This window comes from Malaclemys terrapin, chromosome 1, assembly GCF_027887155.1.
Source record: "Malaclemys terrapin pileata isolate rMalTer1 chromosome 1, rMalTer1.hap1, whole genome shotgun sequence".
Taxonomy (NCBI): Eukaryota; Metazoa; Chordata; order Testudines; family Emydidae; genus Malaclemys; species Malaclemys terrapin.
In genome coordinates, this window is record NC_071505.1 from 293,395,572 (window position 1) to 293,423,329 (window position 27,758).

At 41.4% G+C, this 27,758-nt stretch overlaps 1 protein-coding gene across 1 annotated transcript in view; it reads right to left on the reverse strand.

The window, feature by feature from the left end:
* CPB2 (carboxypeptidase B2) overlaps positions 1-18,819 on the reverse strand; it is a 31,296-nt gene extending 12,477 nt beyond the window's left edge. Inside the window, exons 1-6 of the mRNA XM_054014496.1 lie at positions 18,702-18,819; positions 12,570-12,645; positions 6,561-6,685; positions 6,352-6,460; positions 1,315-1,416; positions 291-398 (exon numbers count right to left, since the gene is read on the reverse strand). Of these exons, the coding sequence (XP_053870471.1) occupies positions 291-398; positions 1,315-1,416; positions 6,352-6,460; positions 6,561-6,685; positions 12,570-12,645; positions 18,702-18,790 (609 nt within the window). The 5' untranslated portion in view covers positions 18,791-18,819. The remainder of the gene's footprint in view (positions 1-290; positions 399-1,314; positions 1,417-6,351; positions 6,461-6,560; positions 6,686-12,569; positions 12,646-18,701) is intronic.
* Between the last annotated feature and the right edge of the window lie 8,939 nt (positions 18,820-27,758).

The window sequence follows — 27,758 nt, forward strand, 5'->3', positions numbered from 1 at the left end:
TAGACATAGGTTTAGTTTGAAATACAGTAACCTGTGTTTTCCACTCCTGACCATCCCATAAATATGAAAGACTTAGCCTAACTTACTGCTGATGTGAAAAATTTACCCTTATAATAACTGCTATACAAACTGAGCTTTTTAATCTCTGTCTCATGCAGACATTTTATCCTTCAGTGCTGTGGCATTAAATTGAATAGGAAGTTGTTGAGATAGAGTACAATTTGCAAGAGAAGAAAAATAGGATCAAGGTATTTTGTTTCGGTTTAAATATTGTAATGAAATCTACTCACATGTCCTATGAACCACAGGCAAAAAGCAGGAGCAATCCATTCCCTTGCATGGATACCACAGTCAATCCATATGGCACTTTTTGGTGTTCTGTCTCTATTAGATGAAAGCTAATGAAAAAATATGACATGTTTAAGGCTGTAAGAAAGTTGTGGATTTTTGTTTGTTTGTTTCAAGAGTGTATTAAAGTTGTGGTTTTGGTGCAATCAGCTTGTCCACAAGGCACTAGGCAGACACTTCCCTGGCGGTCTAGTCTCAGGCTTCCCCTCAACCTGTTTCCTGATGAGGAAGGAAGACCCCCTCAGGGTACCCCGACAGGCGCAGCAGCCCCGGGTGCACACCCACACGTAAGCTCCAGCACCTTCTTCCAAGGCATGCAGCCTTCCAAAGCAGGGCAGCAACCAAAAACACATGGTATATCCTATTTTGCTCTCAGAGGCAAGCATGGCACAAAGGCAGCTGGGCCAAATTTGAGTGTGTGTCGTTGCAATGTGGTGCACAGGGTTGCAACACCACTCAAATGTGCGGCAACTACGAAAAGATGCAGTTTCCACAAAAAAATTGTGTCCCACGATTTTCTTACAGCCTTATTTATGTTGAAATGGCACGTGAGAATGGAAAGAGAACAGTAAACAAAAAGAAGAAAGAGAGACAAGAAAAGGAAGTGCGCTCTCTCTCTCTCTCTCTCTCTCTCTCTTGCATGGCGTTCTCAAGGAGACACTGGGCTGGACGCTGATCTCACTTACACTAGTTTTTGTGCCCAGTAACTCAGTTGACTTACTGTAGTGCAAAGGAGAGCAGTATTTGACCCACTACATATGCCAAAGTTCAGTGGCACCCTGTTTAGTTTTGGGAAGGGAGGAGTGGAGCATTTACAAAAAGTAAAAAAAATAAAACACACATTTTTCTATCAAAATTTTTTTGATTGAGCTACTAGTACCATTTTTAAAAATTCTCTCTGCCAAAACCTACACCTGTATTTTAAATTACTACAGGAAAAGATTGCACATTAAATCATAACTTTACCTTCAATATATAAAGTGGCCGTTTCTCAAATGAGGATCCAATATATATTTTCTGGAGGAGATCATCATTCATCTCTGTTATTTCTTCCATCCAAGAATATATCTATAAAGATGGAGTGGATCAGTTAACAAATATAGATTCAGTTTAAAAGTCTTCAGCCCCAACTCTGCTTTCCATGCACAGGAAATATTCCCACTGTAGTTAATGGGAGATTTCACATTTAGTGCAAGGAATGCATGGCTGTGCCTTCTTTTTAGAAAGGGAAGGAGGGATTTTTCCCAAATGCTTACATGATGTAGCTGCACAAGTTCCCACCTGCAATCAGTGGCTAATTATCCATAGCCAGCTTGTCTATCTCATACAATTTGAGTGACAAAAGAAGAAGAAGAAGAAGGTGAGTGAGGTAGTATCTTTTATTGGACCAACTTCTGTTAGTAAGAGAGACAAGCTGTTGAGCTACACAGAGCTCTTCGTCCTCTCTGGGAAAGTTACCAAGAGTGTCACATTTAAATACAAGTTCCGATAGATAGTTTAGCATAAGTATTTAGCATGTGTTTTTAGGGACCATTCAAGGTAAAGTGGCCTGAAATAATACATTCAAGAGAGAAGATAGGTTTCTTTAAAAGCTGTATGGGTAGGGGAGAAAAGGCAGAAAACACTTTTGGATAATTTTTTCAGAGCTTTTAAAGGCCATATTTAAAACCAAAGAATGAATGAAAAGCGCTGTACTGAACAAGGTATGGAAGCTTGGAAGAATGTCAACAGAATATTCATTAAAAAGATTTTTATGGGGAAATATTAATTAGACACGGAAAAAAGTTAAATGTTTTGGGCCTTTTGTTCAAAATTAGGTGTTTAGAGAAATACAGGCATATTTATGTATCTAATTTACATGCACACATCAAGTAATTGTATATGCAAATGGCTAGTTACACTTCTAACCATAGTAATTTGTGCATGCATTTTCATGTAGTTAAATGAAAATTGAGAAGTGGATACTTTCTGACAGCTATCTTGAATACGTTATATCACCAGATATAAAATCAGCTGGAGCAGAAATACTATGTTCTCAATTTTTTTTCCAGTTTGCTGATCCTTCATTTTTAGCTTAATTAGAAAACGTGTGTAAACTGTTAATAAAATTATTAATGCAGTAATCTATGATTTATTTGTTCTTTCCCAGCTACACCACAGAAACCCCAAACAAGACATTGCAAGACCAAATTAGGAAAGGAGCTAAAATACGATTATACTAGGATAAATTATCTAGGATCAAACCCTTTAGTTCAAACTGAATTTTTACTCAATTCATTACACCTGTAAGATAGACTTGTAAGATATTTTACAACAAATATAGTTTTTTAAGCTGTTCTCCTGTTTCTCCTCTATGATTTAGAAAAAAATATTAAATCATCCCTGACTGTACCTGGGGCCAGTAGAACTAAGTATTTATTAAAGTTGCCTGACACTTCCCATTATGAGACTATTTTCAGTTGCTTATATTTTTGTCAAACTCTAAAAGTTTAGGCTGAAATTTTACATGCCAAATGTTAGCCACAGGCTGTTGTTTTTTTTTTAAAACCCTGCCAAAATGGCTCAGCTGTTTCCCCAAAAGGCCCAAGGAAAATGTTGTTTTGCACATGTTAAAAAATTCTAGTTACCTTTTTAATATTTTTTTCTTTGTGTTCTAGCACGCCCATGCTTGGAACAGGGACTTGAAGTTTGGCAGGGGGTGACCTTTGTTTCAAGGATGTGCCTTTGGCCATCCCTGTAAAAATCCACCCAAATTTGGCCAAGTTATAAGCCTTTGAAAAATGACATTTTGCACATACTCAGTAGAGACTTCTCTGATTTTACCAGCTAAAATCTCTGATGATTCCAGCGTCACTGAACATGCTCGAGTTTCTCATAGCTCCTTGTGCTGAAAAAGTAGTATGTGATCAGGTACTTGAAGACTGTATGCTAATACATATCCACAAAGGGCCAAATTAAGAGTACACAGGAAATTAACTCTGGCATTTCCTAACTTCTGAGTGCTTGACTTTGCAATCTTAATAATGTTTTTTTAACATATTTTTTTGTGTGGAATATACAGTATAACCTGCATAAGGGATTATCTTTATTAGGAGCCTAATTTAACACTCATTGAAGGCCAGTTTCACACAGATTAAAACAATTTTGATCCTGATCAGCTGGAAGGAAGAATTTATTCAGAAAAAGGTGAACAGTAATTGGGAATCTTTTATGAACACCTTACTAGGTGCCCAAAAAGCTACAGTCCCACAATTGAGTAAAAAGGCCATACTGGTTAAAAGATGGACCTGGTTTAAAAGGGAAGTGAGGGAAGCTATAAAAAATAAAAACATATAATAAATGAAAGAAAAGGGAAGCTGATAGGAATTAATATAAATCAGAAGTTGGGAATTATAGAGAATTGATAAGGAAAGCAAAGGGATCTATGGCCAGCAGAGTGAAGGACAATAAGAAGGACTTTTAAAATATATTAGGAACCAAAAATACCTCACAATGCTATTGATCCATTACTAGATAAAAATGGTAGAATTATCAATAATAATGCAGAAAAGGCAGAAGTGTTCAATGACTATTTCTGTTCTGTATTTGAATAAAAACATATGCTATAGTCTCATCAAAAGGTGATGGTAACACTTCTTCCATTCCACTAGTATCTCTGGAGGATGTTAAACAGAAGCTACTAAATTTAAACATTTTAAAATCAGCAGATCCACATAACTTGCATCCATGAGTTTTAAAAGAGCCTGCTGAGGAGATGGACCGTTCATGTTGATTTTCAACAAGTCTTAGAGCACTGTAAAAGTTCCAAAAGACTGGAAGGCTCCAGGCACCAGCCGACCAAGCACGTGCTTGGGACGGCACCTTAGAAGGGGCGGCCAATGTTGGGGTGGCGGAGGGCACTCGCGGTGTTTTTGTTTTTTGTTTTTGTTCGGGGTTTTTTTTGTTTGTTTCGGCCGGGCAGCGCGGGGGGTGTTTTGGTGGCGCGGCGCAGCGTGGTGTTGGGGGGGGGGTGGAGGTGGGAACTTCGGCGGCGTGGCCTGGCAGTCGGTTGGGCGGCGCGGGCTGGCGCTCTGGGGGTTTGGCCAGCCCGGCGAGGCGCTCAGGGGGTTTGGCCGGCCCGGCGAGGCACGGCGCTCCGGGGTGTTTGGGTGGCCTGGTGCAGCACTCCGGGGGGTGGGCGGGGGTTTGGCCGGCCAGGCAAGGAGCTCCGGGGATTTGGCCGGCCCAGCGCGGCACTGGGAAGAAGGAGGGGGTCAGCGGCGCTGTGGGGGGGGTGTTACGGTGGGGCGGCGCTCTTCTATTTTGACAGGGGTGGCAAAAAAGTTAGAGCCGGCCCTGCCTGCAGCATCGACTGATTCGGCCGATCACAGCTCCCACTGGCCGCAGTTCGCCGTTCCAGGCCTATGGTGGCCAGCACATCTCTCAGCCTGCGCGGCTTCCCGCAGGCCCCATTGGCCTGGAATGGTGAACTGCGGCTAGTGGGAGCTGCGATCGGCCAAACCTGCGGATGCTGCAGGTAAACAAACCATCCCGTCCCTCCAGCGGATTTCACTGATGGGCCACATGCCAAAGGTTGCTGATCCCTGAATTAGAATGATATAAAGTTAACATGGCACATATTAAATGGATTAAAAACTGGCTAGTTGATATGTCTCAAAATGTAATTATAAATGGGGAATCATCATCAAGCAGGTGTGTTTCTAGTAGGGTCCCACAGGGATCGGTTCTTGGCCCTACACTATCCAACAGTTTTATCAGTGACCTGAAAGAAAAGGTAAGTTTGCAGATGACACAACAACTGGGGGAGTGGTAAATAATGAAGAGGACAGGTCACTGATTCAGTGTGATCTGGATTACTTGGTAAACTGGATGCAAGCAAACAATATGTGTTTTAATATGATTAACTCTACAGTACTTGTATTAGGTAAATTGAAAAATACTATTTCTTTTATTTTTCAGTGCAAATATTTGTAATCAAAAATAAATATAAAGTGAGCATTGTACACTTTGCATTCCATGTTGTAATTGAAATCAATATATTTGAAAATGTAGAAAACATCCAAAAATATTTAAATAAATGGTATTCTATTATTGTTTAACAGCGCGATAAATCGCACAGTTAATCGCAATTAATTTTTTTAATCGCTTCACAGCCCTGCTTTAAACAGGTTGACAGGAGAGCCTGTTAATATTTCTTCCTTGCTGGCTCATATCCATTTAGGATTCAGAAAAACAGAATCATCTGTAGAGTGTTGAATTTACAAGCACATTGTCCTGCTTCTCAAGAGTCCTAAGTGAAAATGATTAGAACTCTATAAAAGAATTACAGAAATCACAGGTAGAAGATTAGAGATGTAAAACACGCAGCAGGTCATCTAGCATATCTTTTTGCAGTAGCAAGGAAGAAAAGATATTAATCAAGAAAGAAAAACATATTCCTTTCTTTGCATTTTACCTAACCTTGCTTTCAATGAGCTTTCCACACTATTCTCACTAAAGACTTCTTTGGAGTGAACATTCAATCCATGTTAAGGCAATTTTGGCAGAAATACACAACTGCACCGTGCAGGGTGCCTTTTTAGGTGAATTGCAGAATGATCCATTAGAATTAAATTTTCAGAAGCAACTGAAGTTATGATTGTAAACTTAGGGTGAGCATTTACATGAAATCTAAAATATCTTGACCAAATTTCATTTTAGGTAATTACATTGCACCTACCTTACATTTCTCATGTGTTTTCAGTTGGTGGGTAAAGTGGTTCTTATGTAGTGTGTTTTGTAAGGTGCTGGGATCCTTCTTTATTAAAGGTACTGTATTAATGTGAACTATTATTAGCTAATCAATACAAATGTAATTGTTTTCCCTATAGGTCTGTAATGTAACAGTCCATATCACCATCAGACAGTCCATATCACCATCATCATCAAATTAAATTTAAGCCCTTGTTAATGCAATAACAATAAATGCATAAAGGATCACAAGAAAAATATAACATATCTTACTTCATGCAGAGAGTGATATTGTTCATAATAGGATGCAGAACTGCGGGGGCTGACTGTGTCATTGACAGTTTGTTTTTTGATAACTCCTTGAATATCGTCCATCAAAACTCTGAACAACAAACAAAGAGCATAAACCATTCTTAAGCAGTGTCGCCAATAGGCTTGAATTTCTGATTTAATATCTTCACAGCAAGAAATAAGAATCATACTTGTATCGAATGGTGGATCGGTTTAGCTCAGCTTTCACATCATCTATATCGGACACATTAACATAGAAATGGACTTCTTTGTTCTTCACAATGTTTTCAGCCGAAACAGGTTGCCAGAGAACAACCTACAAAGTTTCCAAGAACATTTTTTTCAAAAGGAAAGAAAAAATACTTTACCATTTAGTAAACATTCTGAACATGATCAAAACACAATACATGTCTTCAATCTACTAGGTCATGTGTGGGAAGCAGTTTTATGTTTCACGTGTTGTGCTGTCACATCATGCTACTGCTAAAAATGAAAAGTGTGTGGGTAAGAAAAATTTATAATAACAGCTGAATATAAATTCATAAATCAAGAACAAAGGCAGGAACATCACCTTTCATGAGATAATATTACTAGTTTAATATATCTGTTTAGCTGATTATTACAATCCAAATCCTCAAATCAGTGGAGGGTTATTTTTCCTGAGGGTATTTGGGGAATTAATGCAGCTCAGACTAGTCACTGCAGTTATTCTATTCAGTGATTACTTTGATTATAGATGAACCAAATGCCAGAAGGGATTTCAAAATAAATTCAGATGAAGCAGCAATATAAAGGGGCCTAGAGAGATTAAAATTGGGCAGAAAATAAAATGAAATTAATTTTAGTAAAATGAAAGTTAATAAAACGAAATTTAATTAAATAAAATAATCTGAAACTCAGCTATTCAGTGGGAGATTGAAAACTGGGAAGCAATAATGTTGAAAAGACTTAGGAGTGGTAGTGGACAGCAAATTAGACATGAATTTATATTGCGAAAAAAGGCCAGTGCAATTTTTTTGCTTCATATTCAAAATCAACATGTCATGCTCTCCTTGGATCTGGTGCAACTACACTCTGAATATTGTATTCATTTTGGTGCACCATATAGGACTATGTTAATTACAGGCACCAACTTCCCAATGTGCTGGGGGGTGCTTGACCCAGGGGAGAAAGGGGGAAGTGCTGATCAGTGGGGCCCACAGATGGGCAGGAGGCACTGGGGGGAAAAGGCTCCAGCCCCAGAGCACCCATGGAGTTGGCACCTATGATGTTAATGCAAACTAGGTACTTTTTAGTTCACACCAGCAGCATCCACATGGGGCAGTTAGCACCCAACATTTTGGTGTGCTCTGCAATTCATACCACCATAGTCTGCACTGCAGTGCAATGTAGCTAGAGCCTTTGGAACAACCAATGTAGAGAAAGCCTCTGGAGAATATATTCTAAATTTTAAACAAAATTAAGGGCCAGAGTCCCAAAGGTACTTGGGTACCTAGTTGCCTCTTTAGGTGCTTATGTCCACCATTAGAGGCTGGTGACATTCTCAAAACTAGTGCTTTGCTTCTGCCTAACCCAATAGGCACCTACATTGCTGCTGCTGGTCATGCACAAAACTGCCTTTGTCCTGATGCCACCCCATAGCTAATGAGCTACTTGGAAACCTAGCACAAGCCAAAGCCCTAGCAGTCCCCAAGCGGGATTCTCAAACTGTGTGTTTCCTTGCCTATCTTGCCAGCAGGGCCTGATCCCATGGTCATGTGCACAGCACACCTTCAGGCTTAGGCCTGCGTGCACGTATACACACACACACACACACACACTACATGTTCAGAATACCTAGTAGTTAGGGCACTCACCACATTTAAATCCCCACTCTGCCTAATTTGGAGTAGGGACTTGAACCCAGTTCTGCTTACATCTCAGGTGAGTGCCCTAATCACCGGGCTATTAGGTATACTGAGCTGGGTTTTTCTCAACCTCTCCTGCTGGAGCTGTTCCACTTTGTATAAAATAATTAAATATTTATTGTAACAGGGACTTGAACCGGAGTCTCCCACCTCCCAGCTAAGTGCCCTGACTTTTGACCTATAAAGTTAGTCTCCCACTGATTAGTTAATTATTCATATAAATTGGAACAGCTTCAGCAGGCAACAGAGAGAGCGCATGCAAGACCTACCCCAGAATACCTCATAGCATGGTGATGAGAGCACTCACCTAGGATTCAGGAGACCTGGGTTAAAGTCCCTGTTCTAAATCAGGCTGAGTGGGAACTCAAAGCTGGTTTTCTTACATCCCACAGAAGTGCCCTAACTATTGGGCATTCTGGGCACACACACTTTTAAAAAAATAATAATAAGGGGGTCGTTCTATTTTGCTGTGAGAAAGTGCTGCCCCGGTGCAGAGTTCCAGGCAGTGGGAGACATCTAAGGCCAGATCAATGGGAGGTAGGTACCTAAATACATTTGAAAACCTGGGCTGTAAGCCCCACACTTTTCCTCTGCTATATTCTGGCAATTAATTCCACAGGCTAACTGTTTATTGTGTGAAAAACTATTTCCTTTATCAGTTATCCTTAAATGTTACAAGTTCTGAAACCTTTCACTTTTCCTCCCTTCTGGCTGGCTTAGGCTGCTTCTCACTCTTCTTTCTTAGGGTTTGTCTACACTTAAAATGTGACAGTGGCCCAGCTGTGCTGCTGTAGCACTTCAGTGTAGACACTACCTCTGCCCATGGTAGCTAGGGTCGACAGAAGAATTCTTCCGTCTGACCTAGCACTGTCTACATAGGGACTTAGATCAGTTTAACTACACCACACAGGGGTGTGGACCCGGGTCAAGGCACAAAACATTGAGAGTTGCAATGCCTACGTCCCCTATATAAATCTAGCCTGGGGTGCCTATCTCAGGGGCAGACTTGGGGTAAGGCCTGCAACATAGGCTCCTGGGGCTGGAGCACCCACAGGGAAAAAATAGAGGGTGCTCAGAACCCACTGGCAGCCCCGCAGGTCAGCATCTCTTCCTTCACCCCAAGTGCCTCCTGCCTGCCAGCGGCCCCGCCTATCGGCTCCTCCCCTTCCTCCCAGTGGCTCCCACCTGCCGTGATCAGCTGTTCCAGGGTGTTCAGGAGGCTCTTGGGGAGAAGGGGGAGGAGTGAGGGCTGGGAAGAGTCAGGGTGCATGGGGGCAGGGCTTTGGGGGAAGAGGTGGAATGGGGGTGGGGTCTGGGGAGGAGTGGGGGGTCAAGCATCCCCCTGCCCCCCGGCACATTAGAAAATCGGCACCTCTGGCCTGCAATGCCTAAGTACCTTTGTGAATCTAGTCCTCAATGTATAGTATAGGCAGGACAATAGAGGTTTACATTAGTTTTAAGGAGACGTATCATACAATCTGAATGCAATCAATTAAGCTGCTAGATCTTGAATACCCATTATGAAGGCCATATTCAAAGTCTAAATCTGGAGGGAGTGTAAACTGGTGTAACTTACACTTTCTTTCCAGGCCCCCTAAAATATATATTGCAGCAACTTACTTATTTGTTCAATAACCACTTTAAGAACATGCAACATTTACCCCTTCTAGTACATATATCTCTAAATCTGGCCTACTAAGTCTGAGTATAAGGAAGTACAATGAAGTCTAAGTTGGCATAACTAAGTTAGCAGAGAGTCTAGCAGATGAATGAAGTAATACAGGTAACATAGGAATTGTCAGAATGGCTCAGACCATTGTCCAGTATCCTGTCACCAAAAGTGGCCAGTACTAAGTACTTCAGAGGTAGACACAAGAAACTCTGTAGGAGGCAGTGATGGGCTAACTTTCCCTCAGAGCGGGGTTAGCTTATGCCCAAAAGCATGACAGTTTATATCCCTTCCAAAACTCTTGTTAATTTTCAGATATTTATTAGTATAACTCTGTCAGTGAACAATGCTTTGCTGAATCCTGCCAACCTCTTGACCCCAGTGATATCTTCTGGCAATAAATTCTACAGGCTAACTACGTATTGTGTGAAAAACTATTTCCTTTGTCAATTATCCTTAACGTTACATATTCTGAAAGCTTTCAGTTTCAATAGACATTTTTTGTTCTTATATTAGGAGTGGTCAGTCTATCTTCTATATACCATTAATTACTAAAGGCAGTACTACCTATATTTAAGGTTGTCTGATATTTTCCATTATAAGACCCTGTTTTCAAATGCATTTGCTTTTAATTTTGCCAAACTGGTCTGCTAAATTGAGGTGAAATTTTCCATGCCACATGACAGCCTCAGGCTGATTTTTATTTTTTAAGTTTCAGCTAAAATAGCTCAGCTGTTTCTGCGATTAAGAATTCATTGTTTTGCCCATGTTAAAAAAGTTCTTACAGCTGTTTAATTACGAAGCTTTAGTGCCCTCATGCTTTGGAGCAGGGACTTGAAATTTGGCATAGGGTTGACCTTTGTGTCAAGGATGTGCCTTTTGGCGTCCCCATGAAAATCCTTCCAAATGTGGCCAAGTTATAACCCTCTGAACATTCTCAGTTCACACATGATCTGTGGAGACTAATTAGAATTTGGCAGGAAAATTCACTGAATGCTCTACCTTCACTGAGCATGCTTCAACCCAGTACTGTAGGAGTTGAGCAAGACTTTCCCTTTGTGATGTTGGAAATCAAATGCCAGCTTTGGCCAAGGTCATAGGCATTAGCTAAGAACTGACAAACTCATAGCTGGAAACCAAACCAGCTTACCTGTATGTTAATTTTGTTCAAAATAGGTATTAGTCCTAGAAGAATGTATTTAGTGTTTAGACTCTATGAAATGCTTGTAAGTTGCTTCATGCATTAATCTCATTTGTAACATCTGCATTCCATGCTAAAAGGTAAAATATAAATTTGTTTTATAATTGTAAAATGCCTGCTCTGACCTTGTGAGCTCAGATGGGAAGAGTAGTTCCTCTGCCCAACAAGAAGGACTATGAAGATTTAATGGGCCATCTATAAAAAGCTAAGACTGGAAGATGGAAAAGGGCAAATATAGTGCCCATCTATAAAAAGGGAAATAAAAACAACCCAGGAAACTACAGACCAGTTAGTTTAACTTCTGTGCCAGGGAAGATAATGGAGCAAGTAATTAAGGAAATCATCTGCAAACACTTGGAAGGTGGAAAGGTGATAGGGAATAGCCAGCATGGATTTGTAAAGAACAAATCATGTCAAACCAATCTGATAGCTTTCTTTGATAGGATAATGAGTCTTGTGGATAAGGGAGAAATGGTGGATGTGGTATACCTAGACTTTAGTAAGACATTTGATACGGTCTCGCATGATATTCTTATCGATAAATTAGGCAAATACAATTTAGACTATAAGATGGGAGGCAGCAGAAGGGAGACCGGAGCTGGTGTGGAGGAGGTGGATAGGAGCAGTTGGTGATGGAAATAAGAAGCAGGAGGGAGGGTAGGATAGGGGAAGGGCGGGAGGGCGACAGGTGTCAGGGGAGCAAATTGGACAGAGACAGACTATGGGCACAGGGACTGTTAAAGGCTCTTGTGATCGGGGACACATCAGCGATCCTGGTAATGACACTGAATAGGGAAATGGTTATGCTTTTCATTACGGGGTGCTGACTTCAAATGAAAATATAATAAAATAATGGGGGAAGTGCTTTAGAAGAAATTTGGATGCCTTATTTTAATTAAATGCTCTTCCCTGTAATAGCAGATGGAAATCACAAAATCCTGCTGGTGTTCTATGAGATTATTAGTTCTAGATGAAGAGAGTCTTATCATCTAAACTCTGTCTTTAGCGAAACACCATCAAGTACTGTAATACCCAATCCTGCGTGTCGGGGTCCTAGAAGTCATACAGTTAGAAATTGCATTAGCTTATACTCCTGGGACTTCCTGACAAATGATTTTATCAACCATCACATGTCAGTACTTCATCATCTTTGTTTTGTTGCTGCTACTATACAAAATCAATTACATAATTCTGCAATCGGGTGCTTGATATAATGTGATAAAATGTTATCAGTCAGCGGAATCTGCTCATCTCAATCAGTAGACATTAAAATGATGGAAATAAAGCATCCATTGTGCTTCTACAAACTAGAAAAATATATAACATAAGAGAATGAAAGGGGAAGCTAAATCTTCCTCCCAGTGGATGGCATTGGCATGCGTGAGAGCAGAATTTGGCCTAGAGTTTATAGAGAACAAATTACCTCAAAGTTGGTGGTTAAATTCTGAAGGAATTCAGCTTGTCTGTCTGATCGTGGGAGAGCCCATAATACTTGATCACTGGAAAGAAAAAGACATTCAGAAAAAGCAAAGGCTTGAGTGTGTGCATGGAAACATTCTGTATTGATGTACAAGTCTGAACAGTCCGTCTCAGTCTAAATTGGCTTCTCTGACTTGGGTGCTAGTGGAGCCGAAGGAGGTTCAAGCAATGAAAATGCTGGGCCAGATTCTATCCCCTACTTGGAGTCCCTTTACATTGCTGAAAAGCCCCTGGATCTCCCCAAAACAGAGCAGCCCCCAGCTGATAAAAAGCTGAAGTAGACAGCTCTTACACTGCTCTCCCATAGCCCTAGGGTGTGTCTGGAACCAGCCTGATCTATTTTAGAGCAGCCTGAGCCTGTAAAGGACCTCAGGGCTGGGGTATAACTGGTCCCAGGATTAGGAAGCTGCAACTAGCTCTTATGCTGCAGTCCCCAGAGGATGCGGAGTGCAGCAGAGAAACTGGCCCTCTCTCTTTACTTGTTGAGGTCATACTGTGAGCTCCTGATGGCATGTCTTGGATTGCCACAAAATATGAATATGCTCTTCCTTACACATATTAAAGGTGCCCCAGCTCTCTTTTCTTCCCAGTGCCCAATCCTGTCCATCTCCCCCTTCCTTTGCTCCCCTCCCCTACTCTACTCTACTATCTACCTGCCTGCGGGTGGTTTGGAACCCTATATACTACTGACCTGCTCCTCTCTCTCATTCTTTACAGATACCGATACTCATCATCCTGCTTGAAACCCATAGCCAGAGTGGCTAGCTGTCTGTTGTGCCGATTAGTGCCCCAGTTGTTCAGTCCAGGGCTAGGTGTCCTTCCTCTGACTGTATCCCTCACCCAAATCAGTGCCTGTTCACCACTGTAGGGAGGGACTGAGATGGGAAGCAGACCAGAGATGTACACACGCTGCTGACTGGGAGTTAAGAAATAACTTTCAACCCCTATGTAAGTGCAGAACAGTGGTGGTTTGAATGCACCCTTATCAGGGAGTTAGGAGAAGTTTGAAATAACATGTGTGTATCAGTGATGCCAAGGGTTGGCTGTCCTTAAGAGTGAGATTTATAGCCCCAAAGAGTCAGGTGGTCTGTTAGGTCATTGCTTAAGACGGGGACTCTCATCTTTGATCCTTGGCAACATCCAATAGTCCAGGTTTTTAATCCAATCAGCACTTAATAGTTTGTTTTAAAATGTGCACTGTTTAATATTGCATATGGAACACTTAAATGTCCTCATTCATAGTAAGTCTAGGGCATGTGGGAACTCTAGATGCAATGCAAAACAGTTGATTTTAATAAAAACAATTATTTGCTGGTTGGAACAAAAACCTGGATGGTTGACAATCCCTGAGACATGAATTTGTCCAGTGTGGTTTAAATTTTGAACTGTATTTTGCAAAACCCGCCATCTTTTGATCAAGTCCTGCTCGTTTTTGGGGCGAACTCAGATTTTTTTTGACCGCCAAGTATTCACACACACAACCTCCCCACCCCCTCCACGTAACTTCTTCTCTCCTCTTGCGTGCGTATAGAACGCGGGCCTGTAGTTTCTATGATTACCACAGTACACAAGTTTGGAAAGTGGCTTTCCAAGCTCTAAGCCATGTGCCTGTGGCCCTAGATATATTGTTGTCTCTTACAGTGCCTGAGTAAAAATATTTTAAATCTTTATATATTTACTCAAAATGAATGGGATAAGCTTAGGAATCTGTGTGAGAGTGAGATAGCTTGCTAATGAATGAGTCTCACACCCAATGAAAAAGATTTGACATGTCTGGTGTATAAGTAGGTATGGGGAGCGAGGAGAGGAGCCGGTGCAGGTCTGAGCCCCATTTCCATTTTCTTGGAGTGGAAGTGGTTGACCCAGAAACCCCATGGAGTTGGTGACAGTGCATGAAGCAAGCTCTTGAAGGATGACTGACAACACCATTTCAGAAAATTGCCCTTAAAACAAAACAGACAGGGCTCTCAAAACACGTAGTTTTAATCTGTGGATCATGATTGTCACAACCCACTGTTGTGATTTATTTCTAGCTGTGACCTGACTGAGGCTAGCAACCAAGTGATTTATTATTTCTGCTTTTAGCTGTGCTCCGCACAATCACTGTTGTTTCTCAGGAAGAACCAACTATGTGCCAGCCTTTCCTCCCCACCCCCGCCCCAAATCATACGAGAGAGAATCAAACAGCAATCAGAGTTATGAAGCACTGGCTACTTGCCCACTTCTCAGGGCAAGTGCACTACATAACTTGTGACTGGGGTTGTTTTGAAAAGGAGCTTGTCTCCTGGTGCTGCTATCTACCATGGGAGTTAATTTTACAACGGGTGCCTGAACTGGACTGCCTGCATGTGACTTCTTCATGAAGTTTCCATTGCTCACTATAGTGCAAAGTATTACAATGAGGTAACTGTTGTGTATTCATACCACTATCTTCTGTTGGATGGAATCAGAACTGCTCAGCTAACTGTTATAGGCATTAAATTAGTCAACAGTTAACAGAGATTCTCCTATAACTTATGCTGGAGGGGCCTGTGCTTTTGGAGCATAAGGATCTGAGTTCTGTCCTTACTCCTGTTGTGAAATTTGAGATACTATGGTGTGCACCCTGGAGACAGTTGTGAAATCCTACTGATAGATTTGGAGGACAGGAACTGAGAATTCTTATCCTAGACCCTCTCCAATCTGGCTTCTGTCACTTTCCCATAACTGAAACCACTGTCACCAAAGTCTCTAATGACCTCTTCCTAGCCAAATCTAAAACTAGTACTCCATCCTCATCCTCCTTGACGTGTCAGCTACCTTTTACATCATTGAATATGCTTTTGTTCTTGAAACACAGTCCTCCCTGGGTTTCCATGACTTTGTTCTCTCCTGGCTTTTCTCTAGTTGCTTTTCAGTGTGTCTATCAAGGGATCCTCCCCATCCCCCCTCCAGCTTCCTATGGGTATTCCATAGGGCTCTGTCCTTGGTCCCTTTTTCATCTTCCTCTGCACCTTAGCTCTGGGTAATCTTATGTGCAAAGACAAATTCAACTACCATTTCCATGCTGTGTAGATTGATAGGAAAGGCCATATCATAGATATGCTATCCAGAAAGAATCTGCATGATTTATACATAAACTTGATATGATGATCCAGGATCCCTCTCTACTCCAGACCTGTCTCCTTCTGTCCAAACTAAAATTTCAGACTGTTTCTTTGACATCTTCTCGTGGATGTCTAGTTGCCAATTCAAACTCAAAACAGAGCTCTTAATCTTCCCCGCAACCTCTCCCCACTATCTCCTTTCTCAATAATTGTGGACACCACCACCATCCTGCCTGTCATTCAGGCTTGTAACCTGGATGTCATCTTTGACTCAGACCTCTCTCTAGATCATCATATCAAGTCTATGTATAAATCATGCAGATTCTTTCTGGATAGCATATCTATGATATGGCCTTTCCTATCAATCTACACAGCTAAAGCTCTCATCCAATGTTTTCATCATCTCATGTCTCAATTATGGCAACATCCTTTTCTCTGGTCTTGATAAATGCAGTATTGCCCCACACATATTTATTCAGAATGCTGCTACAAAGATCGTTCTGCTAATCAATTGCATTGACTATGTCAATCTTCTCTTTGCATCCTTCCACAGAGTTTGCCTTCTCTATCTCTTGATACATGAACTACTTGTCTTTAATTTCAAGGCCCTTCATGCCTCCTCTGATCGGCCATCACCCACTTGTTAAATTTTCAAACACCTTTAGTATTTCTCTCATGTTGTCCTTCATGCTTGGGAGCTGCTCCTTGTAAACATCAGCAAAGCTACTTTATTATCCACCTTCACATCCCTCCTTAAATCTCGTCTTTCCAGTGATGACTACAAAAAACTTGGCAACGGCCAAACTCTGATGTGCTGAGAGACCACTGTCAGTCATGCTGCCCACTATTGTCTCATTATGTTCTTGTACTCAGGGCCAGCTTTAGGCCGATTCCCCCGACTCCCCAGAATCGGGCCCCACGCCTAAGAGGGCCCCGCGCCTTAGGCACCTTTTTAATTTTTAATTTTTTTTTTTACATACCCGGCGGCGGTCCGGGTCTTCGGCAGCGCTTCGGCAATGGGGGAGGGGAGCCTTCACTTGCTCTGGGTCTTCAGCGGCATTTTGGCAGTGGGGGGTCTGGAGCAAGTGAAGGACGCCCCACCACTGAAGTGCCACCGAAGACCCGGACCGCCGCCGGGTATTCAAATCGGGCCCCACAGTTCCTAAAGCCAGCCCTGCTTGTACTCCCTCATCAGTCAGTCCATATCCATGTGTTGTCATTTATCTTCTACATAGATTGCAAGCTCTCTTTTTGTTCTGTTTGTACATTGCCTAGCATAAAGGAATCCTGGTGTACAACTAGGTCTCTTAGGGCACCATAATACAAATAGTAAATAAGAATAAGAGGTGGCCAGGGATTTGTTACAGCTTCTTTCTGGCATCCATGAGTGTCCTTAATCTCACCAAATATGTGTCTTGCTTTCCTCCACTACTCATGGCTTGTATATTTGACACACAAAATTGTCCCTCATGACTAGGAATTAAGATATTTCATGACAATGGAAAACAGAGTTATGAACAATGGAGTCTGTTCCCTTCCACACACCTTTTAGGTGCTGTAAAACAGTCTCCACCTTTATCCCCTCCCTAAAACAGTTCAGTGAGATGGACACATTCCAGTGTTGACAACTTTCGTGATCTTATCACTAGTCTTGCAGTATTTGGCATTTTTCTTAAAGGTCTACCTTCTGGAATCATGCTACAGGCTTTGTGGTTACAGAGAAAAGCCTGGAAATGTGATCCCTAAATGCTCTGACACCAGTAGTCAAATAAAATGTATTAGTTTTGAAAACTCACAACTTTTCAGCCAATTTCAATGTTTTTAGGGGACCTGACTCATGATTTTTGACCACTTGGGGTTGGAAATACTGCATTTTTTCTGACTACGCCAAATCTTAACTATTCTGTTTAAACATTAAACAAAGCTTCAACTGGTGTAAATTGGTGTAGCTCCATTGACTTCACCCAAAGGTTATTTTAATGAGCCTGTCCACTTCCTTCCCTATTTATCCCATTGTGTATAACCAGTTGTAACCTGTATTTAGGTAACCATTGGAAAATATGATTACAACACAAGGCAATAAAAACAATCTTGTGTTTAGGGCACAAGACTAGGAGCCAGAAGACCTGGATTTAGCTTCTATTCCCAGTTCTGCCACAAACTTTTAGTGTGAACCTGAGTAAGTCACATAGGAGTGTTGTGAGGTTTAATTCATTAATATTTGTGTAGCGGTTTGATATCTTCTGATGGTGGGTGCTATTTCATCATGATTATTTTTGTTACTGGGTTTGCTCAATATAGTTACAAGTTGCGTTATCTTTTTATCTCCACATATCACAGTGTTTCAGGTTTTAAAACCATCTGAATATTAGAAAATATAATCTTTTTGGCTGTTTTTGTTTCTGGCATCTGTTTTCATGTTTTTACTAGAGCTTTTTGGTTTCAGGCCATTTCTGAGGTTTATCAATAGGTAGCAATAAAGCTGCTTCTCAGATGTCATACAAGGATGAAATGGTTATTCGAAAATGAATTATGGCAGGAAAAAACAATCATAAAAACTCTTTTAGAAAGAAAACAGATTGTTAGCACTTTCAGAAATGGTTTCTATTTCCACTTCAAGAAGTAATTCATTTAAAGCCTTGTTTTAAGGCAAATGAAGCAAATTATTTTTTCCCATTAAGCTTAAGTATGCCATTTAACTGCATTCCAGAGCACTGACTGAACAGAATTGATTTGCACTTAGACCAAAAAGAATAGTTTTAATATGATTAAAAACATAGGATTTATGGTTGCAAAGGAGACATATATTAATTTCATTGCCTACGTCATCTATATATTATATTGATCTATACATCCAATTACAAATACAATAAATAACCTTAGATCTTTGTAAAATGCTTGTTTATACCAGTAGGAGATATTATGGTTCAGCCAGACAGCCTTCCATACCCACACCCACTAAAATACAGATAGCACCAGGAGTTTGTTACCTTTGAAAAGTGAAGACATGCTTCTGTTGAATGCAGATAGCTAGGGTGACAAATAGGAGGTAAAACTTCATCTCAACAGCATCTGCCATGAAATCAAGTGTAGTTAGAGAAGCCAAGGGTTCAGGACCTACACTATTGATTTCTAAAACCATTATTTGAAGAGTGGTTAAAATTTAATACTGTCACTCTTCTCTGTCCCCCGCTTCCTGTGGTTGAGTAAATGTGACTTAATTCCTGTGGGAGATTCTGTTCATACTGATGAAGCAAATACTAGAAGGGACATGGTACATTTTAATCATTTTCATATTGACGAGTCACTTTGTCTTCTGAGCTTTTAAATCATTTTATTGTGGCTACAAAACTCGGGCCTAAACAAAAAAGCCACATTGATACCTAAGTTGTTAATATTATTCTATACAGCATACAGGAAATCCTGGTCTAATGTGAAACAGGGATGGTGCTTTCAGTCCAAACAGATAGATATCCATGTTATTCACTCACTACTTCAGATCAGGATTGGAACACATCTCCTAGTCCTGCTTCAACCACAGCTGACCTTGCCCACTTTTGGTGCTGCATTGGCCAACTCCAGCAGAGCGGGGACTGTGGGCTACTTGCATTGCTGCACCCCCTCTCTTGGGAGATTTTCCTTTGCTGATCCCCAAAGCCTGGATTTTCCACTGGTGGAAGCCAGGTCATGAATCAGCCCTCGAGGTTTAGCTTTGTGATGGAAGTACTAACTGTTTTGCATAGGATTCCTCCTGTCTTACAATCCGGAGAGGAGCACTGGTGCTTTCTGCTTTTAGGCCCAGTGAGACTGAGAGGGGGGAATATAGAAACAATAGTGCTTCAAATGAAAAGTAAAGGCCCAAAACTTTTCCTGTATCTTTGTTAGTTGCTTCATGTAATACTTGAAGTAAGATAGGTGATGATACAGGGGTGAAGAACCTGAGGATTAATGGGGAGTAGCAGGGGATAGACTTCTGAGTTATATTCCTAGCTTTGGTAGCGGTCTGTGCCTAAGTTTACCTATATAAATATATGTAATAATACGTACCTCCCTCAAAGGAATGGTGTGAACCTTAATTCATTAATGTTTCCAAAGTGCTTGAAGATCCTCAGATGAAAGCTGTATAGACATGCACAGTATTATTTAACAAAAAACAGTTGAGTCTTTTAAACTAAGGACATTTCTTGAATGTATCATAAGACAAATAATGGATCCCAACACAGCCAAAAATGAAAATAAGCCAAAGGAAAATACCTCTAATATGTTAGTAAAAATACATGAATCATAAAAAAGAACCTGAATTACAAAAGAAGGGCAGGACTGGTTGAGCAGGACATAGGAAATGAAAAATAATTACTACTAATAAAAAGAATCACTACAATGCCACCCATTACTGCCTAGATTTCGAAGTCCCTTTTTTATCTTTTCTAAACTTTGTACAAATAAATATCAGCTTCTAGTAAGTTACACAAACAGTTCTCAGATAAGGAAGCAGTGATCACTCTGCCATAGTGGTTGATGTTTAAACCAATGGTTCAAGTGATCCTCTGTCATAAGAAAAGCTGCCTGCTGCATTGAGACCAGGTTTCCAGAGGGCTCTGGATAAATCAACAATTTCTCTGTAGAAATAACGGTCTATCTTCATTTTGAAATGCGTAGCAAAGTAGAATATTGGAGGATTGTGCAATCTAAAGACTGAGCTTCAAAGCACATGACAATGTAGCAGGGACCCTAGGAAATAATGTATTATAGTCATCCAGACTATTAATTTATGTAGTTAGCTGATTGATTAATTGATAAAAGTACCCATCACCACAGTCTCTAGTCATTGTATTAGTTATAGAAACAACAACTTACTGGACAATAACACTAAAGAGTCTTATTCCACTGTGAAACCAGAGCCTCTTACATACACGCACAAACATCACTCCGAAGTCACTCCTAGGTAGGCAAAAAAATAATTTGTTTCACAAGATTCACTTGACACTAGAAAGTCTTGTTGCTCTCTGTCAATGGTTACTAGACTAACTGTACTTCTGAGCTCTCCTGGTCTTTTTGAGTGCACCCTCCTCAGGTCTCAGGCCTTAAGATGCTCCTCTCTCTTGGGATGGAATCATCTGATTCTCTCACTCTCAGAATCTGCCCTGGGCTGCAGTCCCCTGTTCTCAACCACAACTATGTCATCGGGCCTGATTTATTTTCAATGTGTGCATTTCTGGTCCCACTGAGAGCAATGACAGTGATAACCAGTCACCAGACAGCCTTCTTAAAGTAGAGTATTATTTATTTAGAACCAAAGCGTTTAAGAAGCAAATAGATATTAAAATAATAAACCAGTCTATTGGCATGCCTGCCTCTCCCTAAGCCTTGCTATCCCCTGGATCTGGGAAAGCCCAGCTTCTTTAGAGCCTCTGTCAATCTCTGACAACTGACCTCTCCCTTTCTTTCCTGAGAAGGGCTTTTTAATTGTTTTGTGTCCTTTTGCTCTCTCAGCTCCCAGTCTGGCAAAACCAGGCTTGCATCTGCATTGGAGACACAATATAGGATCCCCAAAGCAAATAGTTTTCCCCATTATCTTTGAAGGTGTGTTGGAGATTGCTTATCTAGATCTATTGCGGTTCTTTCCTGCTTACTCATCCAACAACTCTCATTGAGTTAAATCGATATAGGCATATAATAAACATTCCACTAGCCTCATCTAGTTTTACAGTCTGCCTCAATTACGAGGCCATATATACTACATTCATAATATTATTACACTATTCCTAGATGAATTAGATCAGTGTTTCTTAAACTGGGGTCGCCGCTTGTGTAGGGAAAGTGCCGGCGGGCCAGGCCAGTTTGTTTACCTGCCCCGTCCGCAGGTCCGGCCGATCGCGGCTCCCACTGGCCGCAGTTCGCTGCTCCAGGCCAATGGGAGCTGCTGGAAGTGGCGCGGGCCGAGGGACTTACTGGCCGCCACTTCCAGCAGCCCCCATTGGCCTGCAGCGGCGAATCTGTGAGAGGCTGTGGCTTCATGCTCATTAGCATAGAATCATAAAAAACGTGGGGCTGGAAGGGATCTTGAGAAGTCATCAAGTCCAGCACCCTGCATTGTGGCAGGACCAAGTAAACCTAGACTATCCCTGATAGGTGTTTGTCCAACCTGTTTTTAAAAACCTTCAGAGATGGGGATTTCAAAACCTCCCTTCGAAGTCAATTCCAGTACTTAACTATCCTTATATTTAGAAAGTTTTTCCTAAAATTTAAGGTAAATCTCCCCTGCTGCAGATTAAGTTCATTACTTCTTATCCTACTTCTAGTTGACACAAAGAATAATTGATCACATCCTCTTTTATAACAGCCTTTAACATATTTGAAGACTGTTATCAGGTCCCCTCTCCCTTTTCTTTTCTCAGGACTAAATATGCCCAGTTTTTTTAACCTTTCCTTATAGGTCATGTTTTCTAAATCGTTTGTCATTTATGTTGCTCTCCTCTGGACTCTCCAGTTTATCCACATCTTTCCTAAAGTATGGTGCCCAGATCCGGATACAGTATTCCAGTTGAGGCCTCACCAGCACCGAGTAAAATGGGACAATTGCCTCCTATGTCTTACCTCCTGTTAATACCCCTAACAATGATATTTGCCTTTTCCCCCTCTATGTAGAAGACCTATACTTTTCTTCATCTGTCTCTTTCTCCCAGTGTATTTATAGAACCTCTTCTTATTGCCTTTTATGTTCCTGGCTAGGTGTAACTAATTTTGTGTCTTAGCCTTTCTGATTTTATCCCTACATGCTTGTGCAATTCTTTTGTATACCTTAGTAATTTGTCTGTTTCCATTCTTTGTTGGATTCCTTTATTATTTTCAGATCATTAAAGAGCTCCTCATGGAGCCATATTGATCTCTTACTATCCTTTCTGTCTTTCCTTCACATTAGCATAATTTGAATTTGTGCCTTTAATATTGTGTCCTTGAGGAACTGCCAGCTCTTCTGAATCCTTTTATCCCTTAGCTTTTCTTCCCATGGGACCTCTCTCACTCTGAGTTTGTTAAAGACTGCTTTTTTGAACTCCATTGTCTTTATTCTGCTACTCTCACTTCTTCCTTTCCTTATAACCATGACATCTGTAATTTCATGATCACTTTCACCCAAATTGCCTTCCACCTTCACATTTGCAACCAATTTTTCTCTGTTGGTCAGAATCAAGTCTAAAATGGCTGTCCCCCTGGTTACTTCCTCCATTTTCTGAAACAAAAAGTTGTCCCCTTTCCCACCTCTGGTATTATTAATTATTATTATTATCAGTGGGGAAAAATAACTAGCTACTCTCCATTTTATATGATGGAAAGGACAATGACTAAAGTCTAATTAAACTCTGATCTCTACTGTCCTCCATACTATGCAGCATAATGCTGTTGTTCATGAACCACGGAAAGATGCAATTAGTTTAACAGCTTTTTATTATGAGTGCAGCAGAACAGAATTAGAACTCAATTTAAAAGTCTCCCTCTCAAATTCATTCAGCCATTAAGGCCAAACCATCTTTCAGTTTTTTCATGGCATATAATTGATAAATTATTTCTCCCTCCACACCTCTGCTCCTCATCTTTATTCATGATCAGTTCATCTCCACAGGATACTGTGATCATTTACATACATGGGCAATGTCACCAACTTCTGTCATCTTGTTGAGGAAACAATTTGCAGCCTATCAAACCAGTGAAATAAGAAACTCTTGAGTATGTCTGTATCAATACGATTCTGTAATTCACTTCTGGCTAAATCTTGGTCCTACTGAAGTCAATTGGACCAGGAATTAGCTTTTACATTGGGTTGTCTGCTCCCAGTACCAAGACCAGAAGTCAGTCATTAGCAATGTGTCCTCGGAAACAGCCCTCATAGATGCACTTTTATATTTTCCTTAATTCTTGCTTTTTTCTTAATTTTTGACATTCTGTATTTTTTTAGTTGAAAAAATAAATAGAATAATCATAAATAATGGAATCAGCCACAAACAGGAAAGATCATTTTAAGAAAGGAAAGATCTGTCACGTGACTGGGACTCGGGCAGTTATTCTTAGTAGTTGGAGCAGGTGTCTGTAGCTAGGGGAATCAGAGCCCAATGTCAGTGCCAGGGTCAGAGAGCAGAGCCCAGGGTTAAAGCCGGAGTCAAGAGCCAGGAGTGAGGCCCCAGATCAGAACTGGTTTCAGAGCCCATAGTCAAAGTCAGAGATCAGGAATCAGAGCTGAGGATCAGAGCCGGGTTATCAAGGCATGGCTGGGTCCATGCAGGACAAGAAACAAGCAGGCTCAGGAGCAGTCACAACTGTGGGCAAATGCTTTGAACAGCCACTGAACTGCTGCTGCTGCTGGGCTTAAGAGCCGGTCTGCTGACTCTTCCAACTGATCAGGCACTCGTCAGGTGACCCGGAGACTGGCTCTGCTGTAGGCCCTGATTCCTGACGAAATCCTTAGGATTCACCTCAGTGTTTCTTCTTTCTAGAAAGCTGTAATTTGAGTTGAGAGCAACAGAGGGTCCTGTGGCACCTGTAAGACTAACAGAAGTATTGGGAGCATAAGCTTTTGTGGGTAAGAACCTAACTTCTTCAGATGCAAGTAATGGAAATCTCCAGAGGCAGGTATAAATCAGTGTGGAGATAACGAGGTTAGTTCAATCAGGGAGGGTGAGGTGCTCTGCTAGCAGTTGAGGTGTGAACACCAAGGGAAGAGAAACTGCTTCTGTAGTTGGATAGCCATTCACAGTCTTTGTTTAATCCTGATCTGATGGTGTCAAATTTGCAAATGAACTGCAGCTCAGCAGTTTCTCTTTGGAGTCTGGTCCTGAAGTTTTTTTGCTGTAAGATGGCTACCTTTACATCTGCTATTGTGTGGCCAGGGAGGTTGAAGTGTTCTCCTACAGGTTTTTGTATATTGCCATTCCTGAAATCTGAATTACCTGGGGTCCACACGGCGCGGGATCGACAGCCGCGGCTCCCCCGTCGACTGCGCTACCGCCGCTCGCTCTGGTGGAGTTCTGGAGTCGACGGTGAGCACATTCGGGGATCGATATATCGCGTCTTAACGAGACGCGATATATCGATCCCAGATAAATCGATTGCTAGTGAAGACGTACCCTAAGAAAGGAGGCAACATCATTGTTGATGCTGAATCATAGCTGGAGAGTTCCTCAGAAGGAAATAAACATCATGGACTAATTTTTTAAAAACAGTCTCCAATTTTTGACTGCAGTTTTGTGCCTGCTGCTGTTAGTACACTGATGCCCAGCTGCTACAGCAACAGGCATATTAGAACTGCCATAGATACACAGTGTCTATCTGTCTGGTCTTTTATTTTGCTGTGACACTCTTAGTACCTTCCCCAGACCTGAAGAAGAGCTCTGTGTAGCTCGAAAGCTTGTCTCTTTCACCAACAGAAGTAGGTCCAATAAAAGGTATTACCTCACCCACATTGTCTCTCTAATATCCTGGAGTCAACACAGCTACAACACCACTGCATCAATATGCAGTAGACAGGTGGATGGATGAATGCTGGAGATGCAAATGAGCATTTGCATAAGTACTTGACCACATCCATTGTTCAGATGGTTAGCTATCTAACTGCCATCAATTGCACCTGCACCTGTTTATATCTGTTGAAGGTACATATTTGGAGGGGAGGTTGGGGCCCCTTTCAAAAGTGTGGCTCTGTGTTAGCAAGACAGTCTTGCCCTCTAGGGTGATAACATTTAAAGGTATCTTCAGAATGGTTTTTAAATGTTTAAAATTTCTCACTGCACTGATTTTTTTTTAGTTTGTTTAGATTGGACATTCTTCAGGGCACACTTTAGTCACAACCACAATCTAAGTAAATAATAATAATATCTCGCATATAGGATCACAGAGTTACAAAGTTCACACTTTTGCAACAGACCCACACAAACCTTTTGCATATCCTAATGTGACCCAGGGAACCTCTTGATGCCAATTGGTTGAGGACACATGGGGTGAACAGATCCCCTAAGTCAGGTGTATATATATATACATGTTAGTTCACCAAAGGGAGGCATGTGATGTCCCTACGAAGAGCCAGTAGTCTCCAGGTCATCATAATCATTGTGAAATGTATGTAAAGGTAATACACCTCTACCTCAATATAACGCAGTCCTCAGGAGCCAAAAAATCTTACCGCGTTATAGGTGAAACCGCGTTATATCGAACTTGCTTTGATCCACCGGAGTGCGCAGCCCCACCCCCCCGAAGCACTGCTTTACCGCACTGTATCCGAATTCGTGTTATATCGGGTCACATTATATCGGGGTAGAGGTGTATTGAAGACATTGTGTATTGATACTGAAAATTACGTTCTTAAGGTAAGGCAGGTCACCAGAAGGTGGCATGCTTTGGATAGGTTCCTTCTAGGTAGTGTGCAGCAGATGCTTATCTCCCTATCTGGTCATTATGTGGTTTAGCTGCAAACTGCGCCTGATGCTAATCAAAAGATTGCTAAATGGACAACAAAGGAAGCCACAGGAAAACCCAGTCAGTGGGAGGGGCAGGGGGAAGGGAGGATGAGGGGGTCCTGTTTATGAAAAAGAATAAAGGACTGTCCTGCTATGTCTAAGGCACAAGAAACTCCCGGCGTCTTTCATCAAGGAGGCAAGCTGACATTATGCCTTGTCTCATGAATGGAAGATCATATCAAGCCTGGCTATAAATCGCTGGAAGCGCCTTGGTTGAGCATTGCTCTATAAGACATGAAAGTATCTAGTTAGGTAAGTCTAGAATGCAAATTATGATTTTATTTTATATGTAACCATTTGTTTCCAATACTTCTACCTTCTGTCACTTGAATCTCTACACAGTATTTTGTTAAATAATCTTTTACTTGTTTTCCCTAAAAACATATCTAAGTGCTATGTGTCAAATGGAGCGATGATCTGAGGTAGAACTGGTAAGCTGGGGTGCACTGCTTCTTTGGAAGAGGTAATCTGTGAATACCGCATGTGTCCAGTGGACCAGGGGATAGACGCTCCAGGGAGATGCTCAGCGGGCTCCATGGTTGGTATGTGCCTACTGCTAACCTGTAGAGAGAGAGTGTGGGGCCTCTGTAGGCCTAGAAGAGAGAGCTTGTGTTGCCCGTGGCTGCTGGAGTCAGGGACCTGACCCACAGCAGGCACAGACAAGACTTCCTCATGTTCAGGGCAGGTGGTTGCGAGGTGGCTCACAACCCTGGGTACCTCTGGGAAGCGTCATACCTAGCAAAGTCACAAAAGCTACTGATGCAGAATTCTGGGACTTTTGAACACATTTTTGAAAGTTACGGGCTACATCCTGTGGGTTCCACACATGGAATGAAAGCAAGATATAGCCCATGTTGTACAAATTGTCATAGTCAGCAATAGAGTCACCTTTACTTTGATTATTGCAGCATCTCTTAGAGATGGGCCCAAGCTCAGATCTGGATTCAGATCTGAATTACCCCGAAGTTTGAGCACATTAGAAACCAGAATCTAATGTTCTGATTTGGCCCTGCCATAGGTATGGGCCAGTTGTAAAGTTAATATCTGGATCCAAACTTTACCAAACTTCAGAGGGGGGACAAAATGTTGCAGAACTAGAGTTCTGGTTTGATGTCATTATAATGTAGATATACACCTTGGTACAGCCACAGTAAAACATAGCAAGCATCCATCCAATTTGGTATTCTGTTTCTGAAAGAAGCCAGGACCACATGATTTAAAGCAAGGTGTAAAATCCTCATAATGCACCTAATTATGCTCTACTATACCATGGGGGAACATTTCTTTCTGACTCCATCTGGTGATCAGATTATGCCCTGGAGCATGCTGATTGAGCCCTTGTAATTTTCATCCTAGCCAGTGCAATTGCTGATGCTCTATTCGTATTCATATAAACGTCTAAGCCTTCTTGAATCTTTCTAAATTATGATGACTTGTGCACTGAAAATCAATCATGAAACAGTTTACAAAGCCAGCTTGCTTTGGAAGTGAAGACTAAAAGACAGCTGGTGCCTTTTGGGGAGATAGAAAAGTAGGGAGAAA